Source organism: Gallinula chloropus (genome assembly GCF_964237585.1).
Source record: "Gallinula chloropus genome assembly, chromosome: 1".
Classification (NCBI taxonomy): domain Eukaryota; kingdom Metazoa; phylum Chordata; class Aves; order Gruiformes; family Rallidae; genus Gallinula; species Gallinula chloropus.
The window spans coordinates 15,434,541-15,452,567 of record NC_140085.1 but is presented as its reverse complement, the minus strand read 5'-3'; the positions used below and the strand labels follow the sequence as shown (position 1 = coordinate 15,452,567).

The 18,027-nt window shown below is 44.6% G+C and overlaps 1 protein-coding gene across 1 annotated transcript in view; it reads left to right on the top strand.

Moving 5' to 3' along the window:
* Positions 1-915: 915 nt before the first annotated feature.
* NAMPT (nicotinamide phosphoribosyltransferase) overlaps positions 916-18,027 on the top strand; it is a 34,829-nt gene continuing 17,717 nt past the window's right edge. Inside the window, exons 1-3 of the mRNA XM_084279558.1 lie at positions 916-1,008; positions 15,658-15,814; positions 17,106-17,209. Coding sequence (XP_084135684.1) covers positions 949-1,008; positions 15,658-15,814; positions 17,106-17,209 — 321 coding nt within the window. The 5' untranslated portion in view covers positions 916-948. The remainder of the gene's footprint in view (positions 1,009-15,657; positions 15,815-17,105; positions 17,210-18,027) is intronic.

Genomic DNA, 18,027 nt, shown 5'->3' with positions numbered 1-18,027 from the left:
CTGCGCTTGGCCGTTGGGTCATCGTGCTTCACATGGCAACCGCAGCTCCTTTCAGGCGCTCACACAGGCTTTCCGCTTGCCCCAGGTCCTGCAACCCGTTACACTGTCTCTTTCCCCAAGCATATGTGCCCGTCTCCTTTCTCCTCCTCATTAGCACCGAAGGCCAGGCGCTGCCACCGAGCACGCACATCACGTGCGCCTCAAGGCCCCGGCCTTACACACGGCCACCGCGCACCCGGCAGAGCAGCTATCGGGAGCACGGCGTCCGAAACGGGCAGGGGCAGGGCCACGGGCAGAGCCAGCCCCGTCGCAGGGGCTGAGGCTGCTACTGCTGCCACCGCCCTTTCTCGTAACTATCAGCCGGAGGCGGCGGCCGCAGAGAAACGAAACCGGGGGTAGGGGGAGGGGCTCCGCGCATGCGCGTGTCGCTCGCTCGGGCTACCCCCTCCCCACCCGCCGCCGGAGGCGTCGCCCGCTCTGCCGACCATCCCGGCCGCCCGCCGCCGCGCCGCTGGCCAATGGCTAGAGAGCGCGCACCGGCTGCTTCGTGACGTCACGAACCGGGCCCCGCCCCTCCTGCCCTCTGCCCGGAATCCAATGAAAGAGAACGTGCAGCAGTGGACTCTTCCCCGCCTTCCCAAGATGTCATAGCCACCTCCTCCCTTCCCCTGCACCGACCAGGCGGCGGGCCCAATCAGAGCCTGCCTGGCGCCCTGGCCCCGCCCCACCTGCTCCGTGACCTCACGGCCCCTCCTTCGGCGGCGGCGAGGTGCAGCCAATCAGCGGTGCAAGAAGCCGAGTGAGGTCTCCGCCCCCCGGCCGTAATCCCCGCGTCCCGCCCCGTCCCCCCTTTCTCCTCTCTCCCCCCCGCACCGAGCGCCTGGCGGCGGCGGCAGCGCAGCCCAGTCCTGTCCGTGCTGGCGGCGGCGCCTCCTCGGGCTCGGCGGTATGGAGTGCGCTGCGGCGGGGGCCGAGTTCAACATCCTCCTCGCCACCGACTCCTACAAGGTGGGCGCGGGCGCGGCGGGCGGGGGTCACCTCTGCGGGCGCCCTGGCACCACCGCACCGGACCCGCCGGGCCTGGAGCCGGGGCGCTCCGTCCGCGGGGCGCCGAGCCGGGCCGTCCCCGCCGCCACCGGCTCCCTTCGCCCGCCAGCCTGGCCGGGTCTGGGAGGGACCACCCCCGCCCCGAGGCGTAAGAGAGGGTGCTCAGCCTCGGGGGAGGCGTGAGGGGGGGACGGGACCGCGGAGGCCCGGCCGGGGGCTTCCCCCCCACCCCCTCCCCAAGCCCCCTGCCGCGGAGGGAGGGAGCGGTCGAGCCCCGCTTCCCCCCGCCGGGTGCCCGGGGCCGCGTTTCCTAGGGGGAGGCGGCGGCTGGGCGAGAAAAGAAAGTGAAAGCGGGCGGGGTGGGCGCCGGCGTCCCACCGCCCTGTGGGCGCGGAGCGGGGCGGGCAGGGCGCGAGGGGCGGCCATAGTGGGCACGCCGGAGGCGGGGGCCGGTTGCCGCCACCGAGCATCTTCTGGCCCGCGGCGGCCGCCGGGCTGTTCTCCCGCCTTCCCTCCCTCTCTGGCCAGGGACGGGAGCGGGCGCACGTGTTGCCGCGGTGGGAGGGCAGGAAAGCGGGCAGAGGAGTTTCCCCGTGTCTCGTTTCTCCTGCTTCGCTCAGCTCGGGCGGAGAAACTGCGGGTTGCTGGCAGCCTGCAGCTCCCGCCTGGCCGTGATGCAGGGTGCTCTGAGGAGCTGGCTGGCTCGAAACGTGTGTTTTCTAGTCCTCCGATTAGTTTCTGGTCCTTGCAGTGTCGAATTCGGTAGGCGAGGTGGTCCAGAGTAGGGAAGCACACTCCGTGCTCCTCCCTTTATTCCGTGTAATTACTTGGAAATGGGGTCGCTTGATAGCAATGGCCGAGGTACCGGTGTGCTGTCCGTGCCCCGATACGGCGATTTCTAACCCAGAAGCTCTTGACATGCCTCACGACATGAGTATGCCCAGGCCCAAGCCCTACTTCTGCACAGCGTCGCATTAATGTAAGCATAAGGTTTCCGGACACTGGGCAGAGCCAGCATGTGACTTCCCAAATCTGGCCGTACAGATGTGCCCTGCGTCTCCTACACCGAACACCTAACTTTTCTTATTTTTCTCTGGAGCTGCGTTACAATATCAGAGGGGGCTGTGGGTGCCCAAAACAGGCTGCAGAATCAGTCCTGATTGTTGTTATAAAGCACTAATTGCGCCATAGTCCTTTTGAGGTTTGACCACTCAGGATGAGTTGAGAAAAGCAGATACGATGTGGTGGCCGCCTCTTGTTACTGGCCAGCTACGATCGCACCAGCTTCCGTATGTGCTCTGATTGCTGACTTGTGCTGCTGTACCTTTCCCAGCTCCTCAGTGGTGGTGTTGTTATATGATGTTATATAAAGGCACTCTTCTTGTAAGGAAATTCTTAACATTTATCGTTGCAGTTTGTGAGAAGGTGCATTGGGCAGTTCAGTCAGAGCATGCTCATGTTGCTGTTGAGGGCTCACAAAGCTGCTTTCATGAAGGGCTTAATCTAACTACAGTACTCTGAAGAACTAAGTTTAAGCCTTCGTCATTAAACTTACTCAAATATAGGAGATCCAACTTTATTCCATGTCTGAGGCTAATCACATTCAATACTGTAGGCCTAGGTTTAAACGGTATCTATTTTAAATCTTAATTTGCAAGACACTTTTCCTAATTTTACTAGGTCTGTTCTAGGATTAGTGGTAGCGAGGAGCACTGGGATGACAGATGACCAGTTTGCTTCTGTTTCATTTGCTGCTTCATAAGGACAGATGATCTGGTAACCTTCCAGGAGTGGTAGAAATCTTGACGAGGTCAAGTAAAGGCCTGAGGGTTTTTTTTTTCCCAGTTTAAAGCTGTATTGGGATGAAGTTTTCTGTGGCATCTAGGAGCAGTTAGTATTATATTAAAAATAGTTGAAAACACCTACTTTGCTTTATTAGGACTGTTCAGTTTGTCTCTGGTTTTGTATGCTTTTTTCCTAAATCTTAGGAACTCCAGTATCTTTGAACAACCCTTAAACAAGTAGCTTCTTTTATCTTGTTAGGCAGTATGAGCAAACATCACTTATCTTCTCTATGAATGATACTGTCATTTCCTAATCGATGAAACTCACTTAGTGAGAGCACTTTCAGTAACAATTGCACTAAAATAACTGGTAGTTCGCAACATCAAGCTTTTTACGGGAGTTACTAAACACTCTTAATAGTGATTAAAGCAAAATTGAGAATTGATCTTCTGTGGTTCTCTTTTTAAAAGATATTTCTATCCACAATTGTAGCATCTGTTTGTGTGCAGTACCGTGTGTGACATTCAGACTCCTGAGGAAAAAAGTATGAGTTCAGAAGCTTACTTGGTGATCCTATTGCAGCAGATGCCAATCCATGCAAACTAATGTTGGGGATGGAAATCACGTGGAAATAAACAGCTTGGGGCAGGGGAGAATGTGCTGCCCATCCCGAACAGTACAGTCCTAACTTAGGCAGCTGTTGGTGAGTAAAACGTTCTGGTGTCTCAGGGTCACAACTGTCACAGCTCCCTAGTTTGAGCGTTAGCTCCAGCCATCCCAGTTCTCTCTTGCTGCAGTTGGAAATTTGGGGTGGAGAGAAAATTGGTTACTGGTTTAGTGCCTATAAAAATCAGAAACAAAGTAATTTGTTAGGCAGAGACTTGTCTGTTGATGATTAATCCAGCCTCCTCTCCCTCAAAGTTGTATGTCTCTGTGTGCATCATAGGACAGTTCCTCTTAGGCCATTGAAGGTTATTAAATATTCAGTTTCAGAATCTCTAAAGCCGTTTTTTGAAAAACGACTGAATCTCATGCTCATTTCTAGTATACTTGATCTATCTAGATAAGAATAGTTCCCAGCGTGTGTGTTTCAGATACTTGCTACACACCAGACCCACTCCTGAACTTCCGTTACTGACTGGGGCTTACTGAATTGTACAAGTACTCCAGGATTTTGAGGCTGGGCTTCAAATCATCCGGTTTCTCTAACCCCAATAACAAGATAAAGGTTTTTACAGTTAGGTTTTTATTCTTCCTGTGTACTTTGTTGCATATTCTTAAGCTTCTCCAAATCCCCCAACAGTGTAATTCCTGCTGTGTGCTGGGTATTACAGGCCATCCCCTCTGAGTCTGGGTGTGGACATATGGTATGGTGTGTGTACATCGTGCTGATGAATAACAGCGGTCTTTTTAGTTCTTTCAAAATCTTATTATCCAAGAGATTCATCAATGTGGTGTTGTCTGGGGAACCTCTCTGTGTGAATGTCCACTATAGCAAATGATGCTTTCAATAGTAACGTTTTCTGCTGGTGGCTCAGTATTACTGAAAAAGGGAAGCATTTGAAGTCAAAATCCTTGTTCCTAAAAAGCTATGAGTGAGGGGATATCAGCAGCCGCCTTGAAGCTCACAGGTCATTCTTACACTTGTGTCTATGCCAAGAAGTCCCTGTAATCTTGCACCTCTGTGACAAGTTCTGCTCACTCATTGTGCTTCCCAAGCTAAAGGGTTTGTGCCATTCGGTTCCTCCTGCCCCTGACATTGTTGACACATGCCCTCTCTGTTTTTCATTTAGGCTCCCAGTGGTCTGTTTATCCCATGTTTATTTTTACACAGACAAAACATCTTCCAGGGTAGATAGAGTCTGAAACTCCCTTCAAAGTTTCAGTTTATCAGAGCTGTGCTGTTCAGTCTTAAGGTACTGGAGGCTGGGCTTGGGCTGCATGGACCGTGAGCTGCGAGTGGGGAGAGGCTGTCAAAATGAGAACTGAACCTTGTTTGCTAAATTAGTAACAGCTTGTTTTGCTTTTACCAATGACATGTATTCCTGTTGGTTGGAATGTTTCGTAATTAAGCTGATAGCTTTAATAAGCTGCCATGCAATTACTCCATAGGAGGAGCTGACTTGCTATCTAGACTGTAAACGAAATCTGTTTTGTAATTTGGTTTTCTGGGCACTTCAGGGAAGCCTAAAAGGCATGTTTGAACTCTGTGTGCCTTACATGTTCAGTTTTAAGTATTTGTCTTTCCTACATCCATGCAGAGTAAAAGCACATGCTTCTTCTGAAGCACTTCACATGAGTATGTGTTTATTCCAGACTCTGACAGCCTGTATGTTTATTTCGAAGGTTGGAGGTATGCAAGGAAAAGACATGACTACTCTTTTTAGCTTATTGGTTTTGACTGGTACTTAATGTCTACAAAATATTCTCTTCAGCAGCCCATGCGTGTATACATGTATTTATGTTTTTAATTAAGATCATGTGGTGGGGGTGTGAATGTGTTCTCTTACCTCCTGTAATTCTGTTAGTGCATTGGAAACTTCTGGCTCAGCATTCCTTATAAGCAGCAATCCTCACTCTATCTAGGCTCGTTATCTTCCAAGTTTTGATTTGCAGTCATGCAGTCCTGTTACAAATCCCAAGGCATCATTGCTCTAAAGGAACTCTGCAACTGTACAGAAATCAGCCAGGCTTTACATTAATGGAAAGTAACCCCTTCCAGAGTCATTGCAGCTTTCATTATTGAAAAGGTAAATGCTGTTTTTTTTTTTTTTAATTAAGGAACTGGAAGCTTGTAGCAGTATGAAGTAGTGCAGCTGACTATTCACAAATGTGTAAACAGTAAACATAAGGCAATTTGTCATCTTTGTTATGATAATCTTGGATGCAAAACACACAGAAATTTTTGAGGGTAAAGAAATCTGCTGTAAAGTGCTACCTCTTTAAAATGTATTTTCTCTGAGCAGTGTATGTTCTCAGTTCTAGTGCTTAAGCTTGACCTTGTTTTTAGATGAATGTGAACGTGATCACTTGCAGCATCTCTGCTGATAATGTGCAGCTTCCATAGGAATTCAGTTCAGTTGCTTGCATGTGCTGTGCTTAGTTTTCTTTTTTTTTGCCGCTGTTCACCTCTGGTCCTCTTATTTTTCAATATGTGTCTAAGAGATGATGGGTGAGCTGGAATATAGAGACATTAAAAGTGGTGCGAGATGAGCCTTCAGTCGTAACCTGCATTAGTTTATCCCTCTCGTCCTGTAAGTGCAGCTGTCTCCCAATATTCTTATTTTATGTATCAAACATCTAAATCTATATTCGCATCACTTAGGATTTTTAATAAAGGGGTCTGGAGATTCTCTAAGGCTACTTTCCTTTGGCAATTGGAAGTTCACATATAGCCAAATAATAAGATTTTTTTATTATTAATTTTTGGTACTCACTTGCAAGAGACTTTCACTTTACCTTCTGGTTTTGGATGCCCTTTTTATTGACTTACTAAAGATTGATTCTTCTGAGGTTTCCTCTTCAAATAATCTTATCGTTTAACCACTCTGACTTTTGGTTTGGTTTAATTTCCACTTTTGTTTGTGGTGTGTGTTCCTTTTGTGTTTGCTTTGAAAGTTACAAAAGCATCTTTGTTGAATAGAAATGCTAAGCACACTTGTGGATTTTTGCTTCCTGAAGGTGGCCAGCAATACCTTATAACTGCTGTTGGTTGTGTCTCACCCCAATGAGGTATATCTGGAAAACCATTCCCTTTCTTCCCAGGCACCAGTTCATCACCATGTTGGCATTAACAATGTTCTTTTCCATATAGGTTACAGTCAACCTTTGTTTTCAACCGCTTCATTGGTTAAACCTCATAAAAGGCTTAGGTAAAGCAGTCTTTCAAACCACGGTCTCTTTCCATCTCAGTGGTGCTTGGCAGCAGTTTCCCTGGTGTAAATGCCAGAAACACTGCTGCAGTAAAATCATCTATCTTGGGAAGTTGCGTGTGGGTATGAGGATCCCCCAAATATGTCTCTTCCAGTATCAATATGCCGTTCTGACACTGCACCCCACAAACATAGATCTCATTGTTCCGTGTCTTATGAAACAGGCTACAGCTGATATTTGCTCACCTGCACTGGGAAGGCTCTAGCTCACTTCCGTGTACTGTCAAGGCTTGCAGTACAGTGACCAGCCCACACCTCGGGCACTGCTTCCCTGCTGCAGACCTGAAGTGCCTTGGTCAAGTGGCCCAGCTGCTAGTTCCAGGGCCACAGTTCTCCTGGCTTATCTTTCACTTCTCCCTTTGTTCTTCATGTTTCTGACTGTACAGTGCCATGGCGCTCAGCAGATGGGATGTTCTGTACCCATTTTGAACTAAAGATTTTTCAAAATAACTCTAGGAAGTCGAAACGCTGTCCTAGTTGAACTGTCATTATCACTTGTTACAGTACAGGCAAGATGCTGCTGGCTAAGTATTTGCAGGGTTTTTTTCTTTGCTTTAGGCAGGGTTTAGAAGCATCTTTCTGATGGTTTATAGTATCTCCCATCTGACCTAACTGAGCACCAGGAATAAACCACCAGTGGAGAACTTGGCATGCATGCCTGACTTCTCTACACGTCAGACCTAGTTTGCTCATGTTTTCAAATGGTTGAGTTACATAGACTGAAATAACCATTTAAAGTCTCACTGCAATCTCTTGTCCAACAAAGCTTGTGGATTATAAAATTATTTGGCTTTTGTGCCAATGGTTTAGCCCCTAAAAGTACAGCCCTTACCTCAGTCTACCTTATTTTGTGGTGAATACCTGTTAATTGCTTTTTCTTAAATTTTAACTCTTAATGTTTGGGGTGGATTTTTGGATGGCTCTTCTAAATGCAATTTATGCTTCATGGTTGTTCTCAAATGGCTGACTTGATTTAGTTAAGCAGGCCTTGTGGAGGTATTCTATGTTCAGAATGTAACTTTATTTGGATTAAATTTAATAAAGAGCTATCACAACTGGAATAAAAGTGCTCTATTTCAGTCATAGTGTATAACCTTCTTGTAGATACTTATTCCAAGGCTGTTTGTCATCCTTCTTGTAGACAAAACCTGAACCACAGTCTTTGAACTAAATATCAAAAGGTATTTGAAGATATTCGACGGGGGGGGGTGTTTTCTTATAAGGATCTCTTAATCCCAGTAGTGGCTTTTGTTGGGTTTGTCGGTGGGTTTTTCTGTTATTCCACAGAGAAAGGGGTTCTTTTTGCTTTATCGTCCCTCCTGCTTATCAAGATCATGTCTCTACAAGTCCTGCTTCTGTCATTCCCTAACTGAAAGCATAGATTTATCAATACTGCCTTGACATGTACATTGGCACTGATTGTTCTTTCCACTTTTCTTTAGAATACTCAAGCTGCAAAGCTTCATCTCACAACAAGGAAAGTTCAGGCACTTTTTGAAGGACAGTTTTGATTGTCCTGTGCCTTGTGTGGTTTTCTGGGGTTTTTTGTGTGTTGATTTGGTTGTTTTCAATGGCATTCTTCCTGTCTTCTGTGAACTGTTACTGCTCTGGGCAGCTTGATCATTTTTTAGACTTTTTTTTTTACTACCAGGCATTTTACTACATACCAAAACTCCTGAGCATCACTACAGTGGATGGATATTATTTCACCATGTCCTAGTAGTCCACCTAATGGCCAGAGCTGTGTGATGTTTTGTGAGCAGATGCTCTTGCTAGGTATGGTGCCCTGCCCAAGAACTTGGAAACAAAACAGATGGCTAGATAAGTGAACAGGGGATGTACGTTTTGTGCTTGATGTCTCGTGTACCTGTACAGCACGCCTGGAGCAAGCAGCGGTTGGAAAGTGTGGTACTTAAAAGGTTGTGATTGTATCTTAGAATACTGAGTAGTCTGTGAGAAGCCTTGCGGACAGCCAAAGGGTGTTTCAGCTTTATAGATAGGAGTAATAGCACTGTGGAATGTCAAAGGAAGCACAAGTTATTTAAAATTACAGATGTAAATATTGCTTAGATGTAAATATCTTAATTGCCAGGGCTGTGTATCTTTTGCTGTTTAAATAGATTCTAATGTTTGAAGAATACATTTGAATCTTACACATATAACTGATGTAAAATTAGTTCATTATCTCTTTCAAATACCTGAAGCAATTAATTGATAATTGATATTTCTATCATATACAAAGTTTTTTATTTAGGTTTAAATGCCTAGAATTAACTTTTCTGGGCATTAGCCAGTATATCTGATGTCAGAAAATTTAGCTAAACCTGTCACTTAATGTTTGAAGGATTTAAGTGGTTTTTTAGGTTGAAACTGCTAACAAGATAATCTAAAGGAGCTGTTTCCCTAGGTATGCTACATACAGAATTAATCTGGCAGTTACCACACCAGCCTGATTTCAGCACACGCAAGTTCTGATTTGCAGCCAGAGCATCATGTCTTGTGATCCTGCTTCAAAGCTGCGCTAGAATGGGAAGTCCCTGAAAACCCTGTATTTAAATGCAATAGGAAGAGGTGGCACCGATTCAATGTGTGTGTGCACTGTGCACCTTAAACTAATTTTGGCCCCACAATCCAAGCATTTAGCTGGTGGAAACGTCTTTGAACTGCAAAAGCGAAGTATCTTCATAAAGATGGTAGCCAAAGATCACACAAACTTTCATTAAAACTTAGATATTGACTTCAGTAACCTGTCCCTAGTCAGTAATTTGAATAATTGAACTTCTTTTAAAGAAACCTGAGTAGGCAGTCTGATATGAGTAGAAGTTTTCTTTAGTTTGCTTGAACCGTTGTGGATAGAACAGTGGCAATACATTGTTTTGCTCTAAAGCAAAATTGGGTTTTGTGGAAAGGTTTTGGTAGATGAGGGGTTTTGTGGAAAGGTTTTGGTAGATGAGGAGGCTACAGGGGTGGCTACTGAGAAGCTCCTAGAAGCTTCTTTCATGTCTGACAGAGCCAATGCTAGCCGGCTTGAAGCTGGATCCACTGCTGACCAAAGCTGAGCCTATCAGACACAGTAGTAGTGCCTCTGGGATAACAGAGTTAAGGGGAAAAGAAAGACAGAGCAATTGTAGTCAGAGAAGAGTGAGGAGATGTGAAAGGAACAATTCTTCAGATACCACAGTCAGTGAAAAGGGGAGAAAGAGAAGTGCTGCAGGTGCCAGAGCAGAGATTCCCCTGTAGCCTGCAGAGAAGACCACGGTGTAGCAGGTGGATGCACCGGAGGGAGGCTGTGACCCCATGGGAAGCCTGTGCTGGAGCAAGCTCCTGGCAGGACCTGTGGCCTGTGAAGAGAGGAGCCCACATGCAGGGCTTGTTACTCATGTTGGAACAGTCTGGTCTTGAAGTTCTGCAGCCTGTGGAAGGGACCCACGCTGGAGCAGTTGGTGAAGAACTGAAGCCTATGGGGAAGGACTCGTATTGGAGAAGTTTGTGGAGGACTGTCTTCTGTGAGTGGGACCTCATGCAGGAGCAGGGGAAGAGCATGAGTAGTCCTCCTCCTGAGGAGGAAGGAGGCGCAGAGACAACGGACCACAACTCCTGCATCACTTGGGGGGAGGAGGGAGAGAAATTGGGAGTGAAGTTGAGCCTAGAAAGAAGGTGGGGGGAGGAAAAGGTGTTCTAAAATGTAGTTTTTAATTTCTTGTTATCCTACTCTGATTTAATTGGTATTAAATTAAACTAATTTTTTGCCAAGTTGAGTCTGTTTTGCCCATGACAGTAATTGGTGAGTGATCTCTCCCTGTCCTTATCTCAACCCATGAGGTTTTTATTGTATTCCCCCCACACACCCTGTCCAACTGGGGAGGGCAGTGATGGAGCAGCTTTGGTGGGCATGTGGCCTCCAGCCAGGGTCAACCCACCACAGCTTTTCACAAGGAAATCAAATGTTGTTTTGAGAAATTGTTCCTAGAATGTCTGCTGTGTCCATTTGGAGCTGGTGGGCTGCGTTAAATGTTTACTCTGAAATCATTAAGCGGTAGCATGCCAATATGATGGACGGAAATAATTCAACAAAGTTCCCAGGTGATAGATTCAAATCATAAAGAAGCACCAAGTTAAAATTCCCTTCCAGTCAAAAAAGAGCAAAATTTATCATACTATTGCCATAAGTTAGTGAAGTGGCAACAGGTGAGGCAAGGAGTTTTGACTCTGCCTTACAGATACTGCATCCTCTAATGATTTAGAATCATAGAATCTCCTGAAATGGAAGGGAATGGCCAGATGCTTCTTGAACTCAGTCAAGCTTGGTGCTGTGACCACTTCCCTGGGGAGCCGGTTCCAGTGCCTGACCATCCCCTCAGTAAAGAGCCTCTGTCCTAATAATCCAGCCTAAACCTCCCCTGTTGCAGCTCCATGCCAGTCCCACGGGTTGTATCTCTGATCACCAAAGAGATGAGATGGGTGCCTGCCCCTTCTCTCGCCTTCATTGGGAAGCCATAGACTGCGATGAGGTCTCCCTTCAGCTTCCTCTTCAGACTGAACAAACCAAGGAACTTCAGCCTCTCCTCATAAGACTTCCCCTCCAGACCCTTCACCATCCTTGTTGACCTCCTCTGGACACTCTCCAATAGTTTTATGTCCCTCTTTGTACTGTGGCACTAAAACTGCACACAGCACACGAGGTGAGGCCACACCAGTGCTGTGCAGAGTGGAACAATCCCCTCCCTGTGTGGCTGGCAGTGCTGTGCTTGACGCACCCCAGGATAGAGTTGGCCCTCCTGGTTGCCTGCACACACCCCTATCTCATGTTTAACTTTGTCGACCAGGATCCCCAGATCCCTCTCAGCATGGATGGCCTCCAGTGTCTGATCCCCAAATCTGTGTAGCCAGGGTTTCCCCTTCCCAGGTGCAGAATCTGGCACTTGCCTTTGTTAAACCTCGTGATGTTGGTGATTGCCCAGCTCTCCAATCTGTCCAGCTCAGTAAGGCTTCTCCACCCTCAATGGAGTTAACAGCTCCTCCCAATTTGGTGGTGTTTGCAAAGTTAAGACACCCTCTAATCCTCTGTGCAGGTCACTTCTGAAAATGTTACACAGAACTGGGCCTAACTGAAGTTTAAAAAAAAAAATAATAAAATGAACTGGTTTCCCTGGGTCAACCAGCTGGGTGACCTTATCATAAAAGGAAATCAAGTTGGATAGACAAGACCTCCCTCTCCTGAACCTTTGCTGGCTGTGACCAATGACAGCATTGTCCTTTAGATTTTTTTCTCCATAATTTTACCAGGCACTGAGGTGAGACTCACAGGCCTGTAATTACCAGGGTTGTCTTCCTTATCCTTTCTGAAAATTAGGACAAGGTTTGCCAGCTTCCAGTCAACTGGGACCTCTCCAGATTCCCAAGACTATTGAAAAATAATTGAGAAGTCTTGCAATGATACCGGCCAGTTCCCTGAGTACCCTGGGATGAATCCTGTCGGGGCCCTTGGACTTACATGGATCCAGGTTGGAGCAGCAGATCACCCACAAGTTCAGGGTTCACTAGGAATTTATCATTACCACAGTCGTGGTCCTCCAGCTTGGGGCACGTGGAGTCCCAGAGCTCCTAGACTCTGTCAAAGACAGAGGCAAAGGTGGCGTTAAATGTCTCTGCTTTATCTGTGTCCCCGTTAGTAAAGTGGCTGTTCTCATCAAGCGATGGACCAGTGTTCTCTCTGGTCTTCCTCTTGTTGTTAACATATTTGAAAAAAACCCTTTTTGTCTGCCACAGTATTGGCCAGCCTCAACTCTGAGCTTTGTCCACACAAATTTTCTCCCTATGAAGATGAACAGCATCCCTGTAATCTTCCCACGTTGTCTGACCTTGCTTCCATTGGCCATATACTTTATTTTTCCATCTAAGCTCTAGAAGATCCCTGTTCAGTCAAGCTGGCCTTCTGCCCTGTCTGCCAGTCTTCCAGTGTTTTGGAATTGCCTCTTCCTGTGCTTTTAGAAGGTGGTACTTAAAAAGTGACCAGCCTTCAAAAGCAGCTTCCCAGTGGGCCTTACCAACCAGCTCGCTGAGCAGCCCAAAATCTGCTCTCCCCATATCTATCTAGTGTTGAAGTTTCGGAGGCAGTTTTCCTCCTTTCACCAACAATTCCTAATTCCACTACTTAGTGGTCAGTATGGCCAAGAGGGCCACATACCTCCACTTCCCTCATGAGACCTCCTTTGTTCATGAGCAAGAGAGCTAGGAGGAAACCTTTCCTCACTGGCTCCCTTACTACCTTAACAAGGAAGTTATCATCCAGTTGCTTTAGGAATCTCCTGGAGCTCTTTGTATTAGCTGTGTGGTCCCAGTTAACATCTGGCAAGTTGAAGTTCCCTATAAGGATCAGAGCAGTTGATCTAGAGGTGTCTTGTAGTTCATTGAAGAATACTTCATCAGTGTCTTTGTTCTGCTGGGTGGCCTGAAGTAGACTCCCACAATGACATCCCCTTTATTTGTTTGTCCCTTAATCCTTACTCAGAGACTCTCAACGGCGTCATCGCACAGCTCCGTGCAGTCCATTACATACAGTGCCACTCCCTCACCTCTCCGGCCCCGCCTGTCTCTTCTGAAAAGCCTGTAACCACCCATCACTGCACACCAGTCACAGGACTCTTCCCACCAGGTTTCACTTAGGCTGATGACGTCATACCTCTGGGACCGAGCCAGGCCTTATAGCACTTCTTGCTTGTTCCTCATGCTATGTGCACTGGGTTAGAAGCACTGCAGATGTGCTTTGACTTACCCCGCGCCACTTGGAGCAGGCCTTAGGAGCTCACTGACAGACAGCGCCTCTGGCTGCAGCGTGACACCCTGTATTTTATCACCAGCTGTGTGGGCACCCTTCAGCTGGGCTTTGGTACATGTGTTTTCTTGGAGTCCCTTTAATACGATTTTTTTGTAAGGGAGTGTGTGTGTGTGTTCATATTTCTGTTGGTTAGAAAAGCAAGCTCACTTTGATATGTGTTTGACTGCTCCATAGTCTGCTGGGGCAGCAGTTAAGGTTTGTATGTTTGGTTTTGTTTGGGTTGATTTTCCTTTAAACATAGCAATGTCCTTAGGAGTTTTCTGTCAGCTGGCGGTGTGATATATTTTTTGAAAGTTCTGTGTAGAATTAGGAAAGAACAGGTTATAACTCGTGGAGCGAGACATTTCTGAACAGCTAGAACGAAATCTAAGAGCCAGGCTTTGTCTTTGGGTCTAGCATTGCCACTCTGCAACATTCTGCTTTTGTGTGGCTGTGGAATTGGAGCAGAATAGGTTTGTGCTCCATTAAATACCCACGTTGCTGTGCTTTGTTTGAAATAAAAGGCAAAATACTTGCTATGACAAGCTTGGGTTTTATTTGGTTGGCCTTGAAAACGTCACACAAGTAAAGATAATGGAAAGATCTGAAAATTGACCTTTTCATTATTCAAATGTTTCCTTGCAGTATTGGAAACAACCATGACAGCGTTGTGCTGATATAGGAGAACAAAAAAATTCAGTTGAGCAATGTAGTTCATTGTCCAAACTGAGCAAAATAATAGAAATTGCATTTGAGAGGAAAAAGAAAATACTTTTTTTTTTAAATCCTTTAATATGCAGCTTTAGCAATGCAGGCAAGGGAAACCTTCAAATACTTTACTTTGAAAGTGTCAGAGGCACATTTAAAAAAATCTAGGACAATAGGAGGAAGTGGTTAAACTATCCCTTTTCCAATTCTTTGTGATAGAAGAATGAAGGGTGATTTGGTGCATAAGAAATAGTAGCAAGAAACTTATAATGAACTTGTGCTCTAACCTGTAAGTCAGTTCTTGAGGAAGACAACAACTTTCACAGCTTGTTGAGTTTTGTTCAGATGTAAGATGGTGTTCTACTCTGCCATAGGAACAGTCTTCCTTTATGGAATGTATGAATTTGTTCAGAGGTTTCTTTTCAGCATGTTGTAAGAAAATTTTGATAGCTTCACCTTTGGAATAAAGCTCATTTCTGTATCATGTAATTTAAACATTGATAGTATGAAATTGATGTCATTGTGTATTCTTTTTGATTGAGATGGAATTACAGACTTTGCACGGGGCTTGACTTTTGCACTCTAGGAAATAATTTTTCAGATTGAAGTCATTAATGTTAGAATGTGCTTGTTTCAGATGATACGTTACTCAGAAGTAAAGTTTTGGGTAGAAATATCAGTAGCTAAAAAAGTTGTTGTGGTTGAATCCGGCATAACACTGTATGTACACATGACGAGTTTCTAGGGAAGAAGTCCATGTAGCAACTTTGTGTGGAGGTACAAACCTCAGGTAGCTTTTAACACCATTACCAACACTAATATATTTGTAAACTGGATTTGACATCATCTAGATCTGAGAAGTCCACTCTGTTCATGGTGAATGAACACTTGGGTAAAAGCCCATTGATGAGGCCTTCTTGAGCCTGGATGGCTTTTGTTTGAACGAAGGCGATTATAGCCTTCAGAACGTCGATCGAATACAGTGGGTACCTCCGTGTCGCTAGTGCCAGACAACTTTGTGCTTCCTGTAGCTGGTAGGCTTGGCCAAGGTGTGAGAGAGTGAAAATCAGCCCAGCATGGTGGTGCTCAGTGCTGCAACTAAAATCCTAGCCAGTGCCTGACCATGCAGATTATTATGGGGAAAGGCTTGACACAAAGGCAAAGAATAAGCCAGGGAAGTCAGTCTTTCTCAACTAAAGATTTAAGGTGGCTAAAAGAGGGTAAATCCACTAAATGCTTAGTCTGTTGCATGTAAATGGATGAAGAACAGTCCAGAAGAGTTACTCTAAGCTTTAACATATAAATATTATTTCTCTTGTGCCTTGTGGTGATGTTTTGAGCTCTTACTGAAGTTTTTTCTTTATGTAGGTTACACACTACAAGCAATATCCACCTAATACAAGCAAAGTATATTCCTACTTTGAATGTCGTGAAAAGAAGACTGAAAATTCCAAATTAAGGAAAGTGAAATATGAAGAAACTGTTTTTTACGGTTTGCAGTACATTCTGAATAAATATTTAAAAGGTAACTGTCTCATATTCCAGTAAAACTTTACCTGTAAATAAACATCTTTTTCTCAAGCCTTGCTGGAGTGGAGTTTTATAGCTGAAAAACTTCCAGGTTATCTTGGTACAAAGCCAGTAGTGACATGCGTAAGGTGTTACTTATGTGGTTCTGAAAATGAGATGCCCACTCTTCTAAAGTGATATTCACCTCCAAATTCAGATACTCTCTACTTTGTTTCTTTATGTCAATGGCTTACTAAAAATGAGAGATTTAGCTACTTCAGTGGGCTAAACTGAAACATGGAAGAGGCAAGACTGTGCACAGAATCACAAGAAGGTGGAAGGTTTGAACAGAAATACATTTCTTATTTTGAATTCAAACTTTAGTCTGTATTTTATGGTTTATGTACTGTGTAAGCTAATAATGGTTTTAATTTCTCTTAAATTTTGTTGCTGCTCAGCTTCGGCCATTGAATACGGTGGCTGCTTGTGAAAGTGTTTTAAGTATTGATGATTTTAAGAGTAACTTCTGAAAATTCCTTTTTGCTGTTTTGTTTGTGGTTTTTGTGTTATGTGCAAATATCATGTTCTGGTCTGAATGGAAGTTTCCTTTTGCCAGGCTTTAGAAGAATTTCAGTGACATGGCTTACACATCTTTGTCTTGATCCAGAATCCATATATATCTCTGCCAGTTTGGCCAAATATTGGCATTTGGCTATAATCAAAACACTTGACAACCTTGTTTCTTTTCTCTTTAGCAATATAAGGATTGTTCTCTAATGTTTTCGGCAGATGATTGGTTCTGAAGCAGTAGCAGTCCTTGTTCAAATAATGTGGTTGGTCTATCAGTTCCCATCGCAGAAGTGGTTAATCAGAGAGGGGTTGTAAGGCGGCCTCTCCACGGTGATTCTCCCTGATGCAGCGCAGCTTAACCCTTGTGCTGGTCTGGTTATGTCTTGCTGCACGTGCCAGCTTGCACAATCATCACCTTCACCTGGGAAAAGCACTGCTACTTAAACTCTTGACAGGTTATTGCCTGCCATAAAATAGTAATGATCCCAGATTGTTCCTGAGTCATGTGCAAGCCACAAGTTTATATTATCCTGTTGGTTTCTCAAAAATCCTAATCTATATAATAATTGAAAGTAAAATTTGTTTTTTACATAGCTAGTATACTGTATTTGACTTGCTTTCTATGTCTTTGTTGGAGGCAAAGCAACTTTTCTATGTCTGAACCTTTTTGTTTATACATTTTTTAAGTTGGGGTATATCACCATTTGCTAAGCTTTCATCTCTTTCTGAAATCACAGGTAAAGTGGTGACCAAAGAGAAAATCAAGGAAGCCAAAGAAGTATATAGGGAGCATTTTCAAGATGATGTCTTCAATGAAAAGGGATGGAACTATATTCTGGAGGTAAAAATTTATGAAAATAGTCTGAGATCATCACAGAGGATTTATGAATCAACTGTAGAATAAATAAAGCAGTCTCTCCTTTTAACCGTGATAGTAAAGACTGGATAAGTTTAGCTTTTTATGCTTAGTGTACAGGGAGCAGCAGCTGTCAAAGAATAATCATATAATTGTGATTCCTTAGAGAAAAGTAATTTTCATCCTTTCAGATGCCAAATATGGCTTTGCAGGTAATAAGGATTTATGGCTGCCGTCAGCCAGCTTGGATAAGTGGGGCTCCTTGGCAAATCTCCATCTATAATATAGTGCTTAGTGGTTGCTTGCATCATTTGCACTGCTTTCTGTAACTAATCATAACCATTTTAATTCTAATGCAGAAAGCAATACAACTTCTTGCATGTGTAAATAGTTCCAGAAAATACATGTTTTGTTCAATTGTTTCCTAAATTTTTCAGAGATAATGAAGTTGAACTTTATTATGAAATGCAAGGCTTGAGCACTTCTGACACGCAAATCCTTCCAAATTAAGTCTTTCCACAATTATCCTCTTTCCCTTTTGTTTAAAAAGGTGTCAATCTTCAAGTAATTGCAAACATCTCTTCTCTGTGAAAGCAGCAGATTCAGACTAATAGCATTCATGAGAGCTGTTCTAATCTCTACAGTTTAATTAAATGCAAAGTTTCATTGCGGGTTCTCGAAAATGGATATTTTTTGCATTTGAAAACACAATTTTTAGTTCCTTTGCATGCACTTTTCTCCGCATACCCTGTGTGTTTTATGGTGTATTCTCTTTATGAATATATGTGGATGTCATCTTGCAA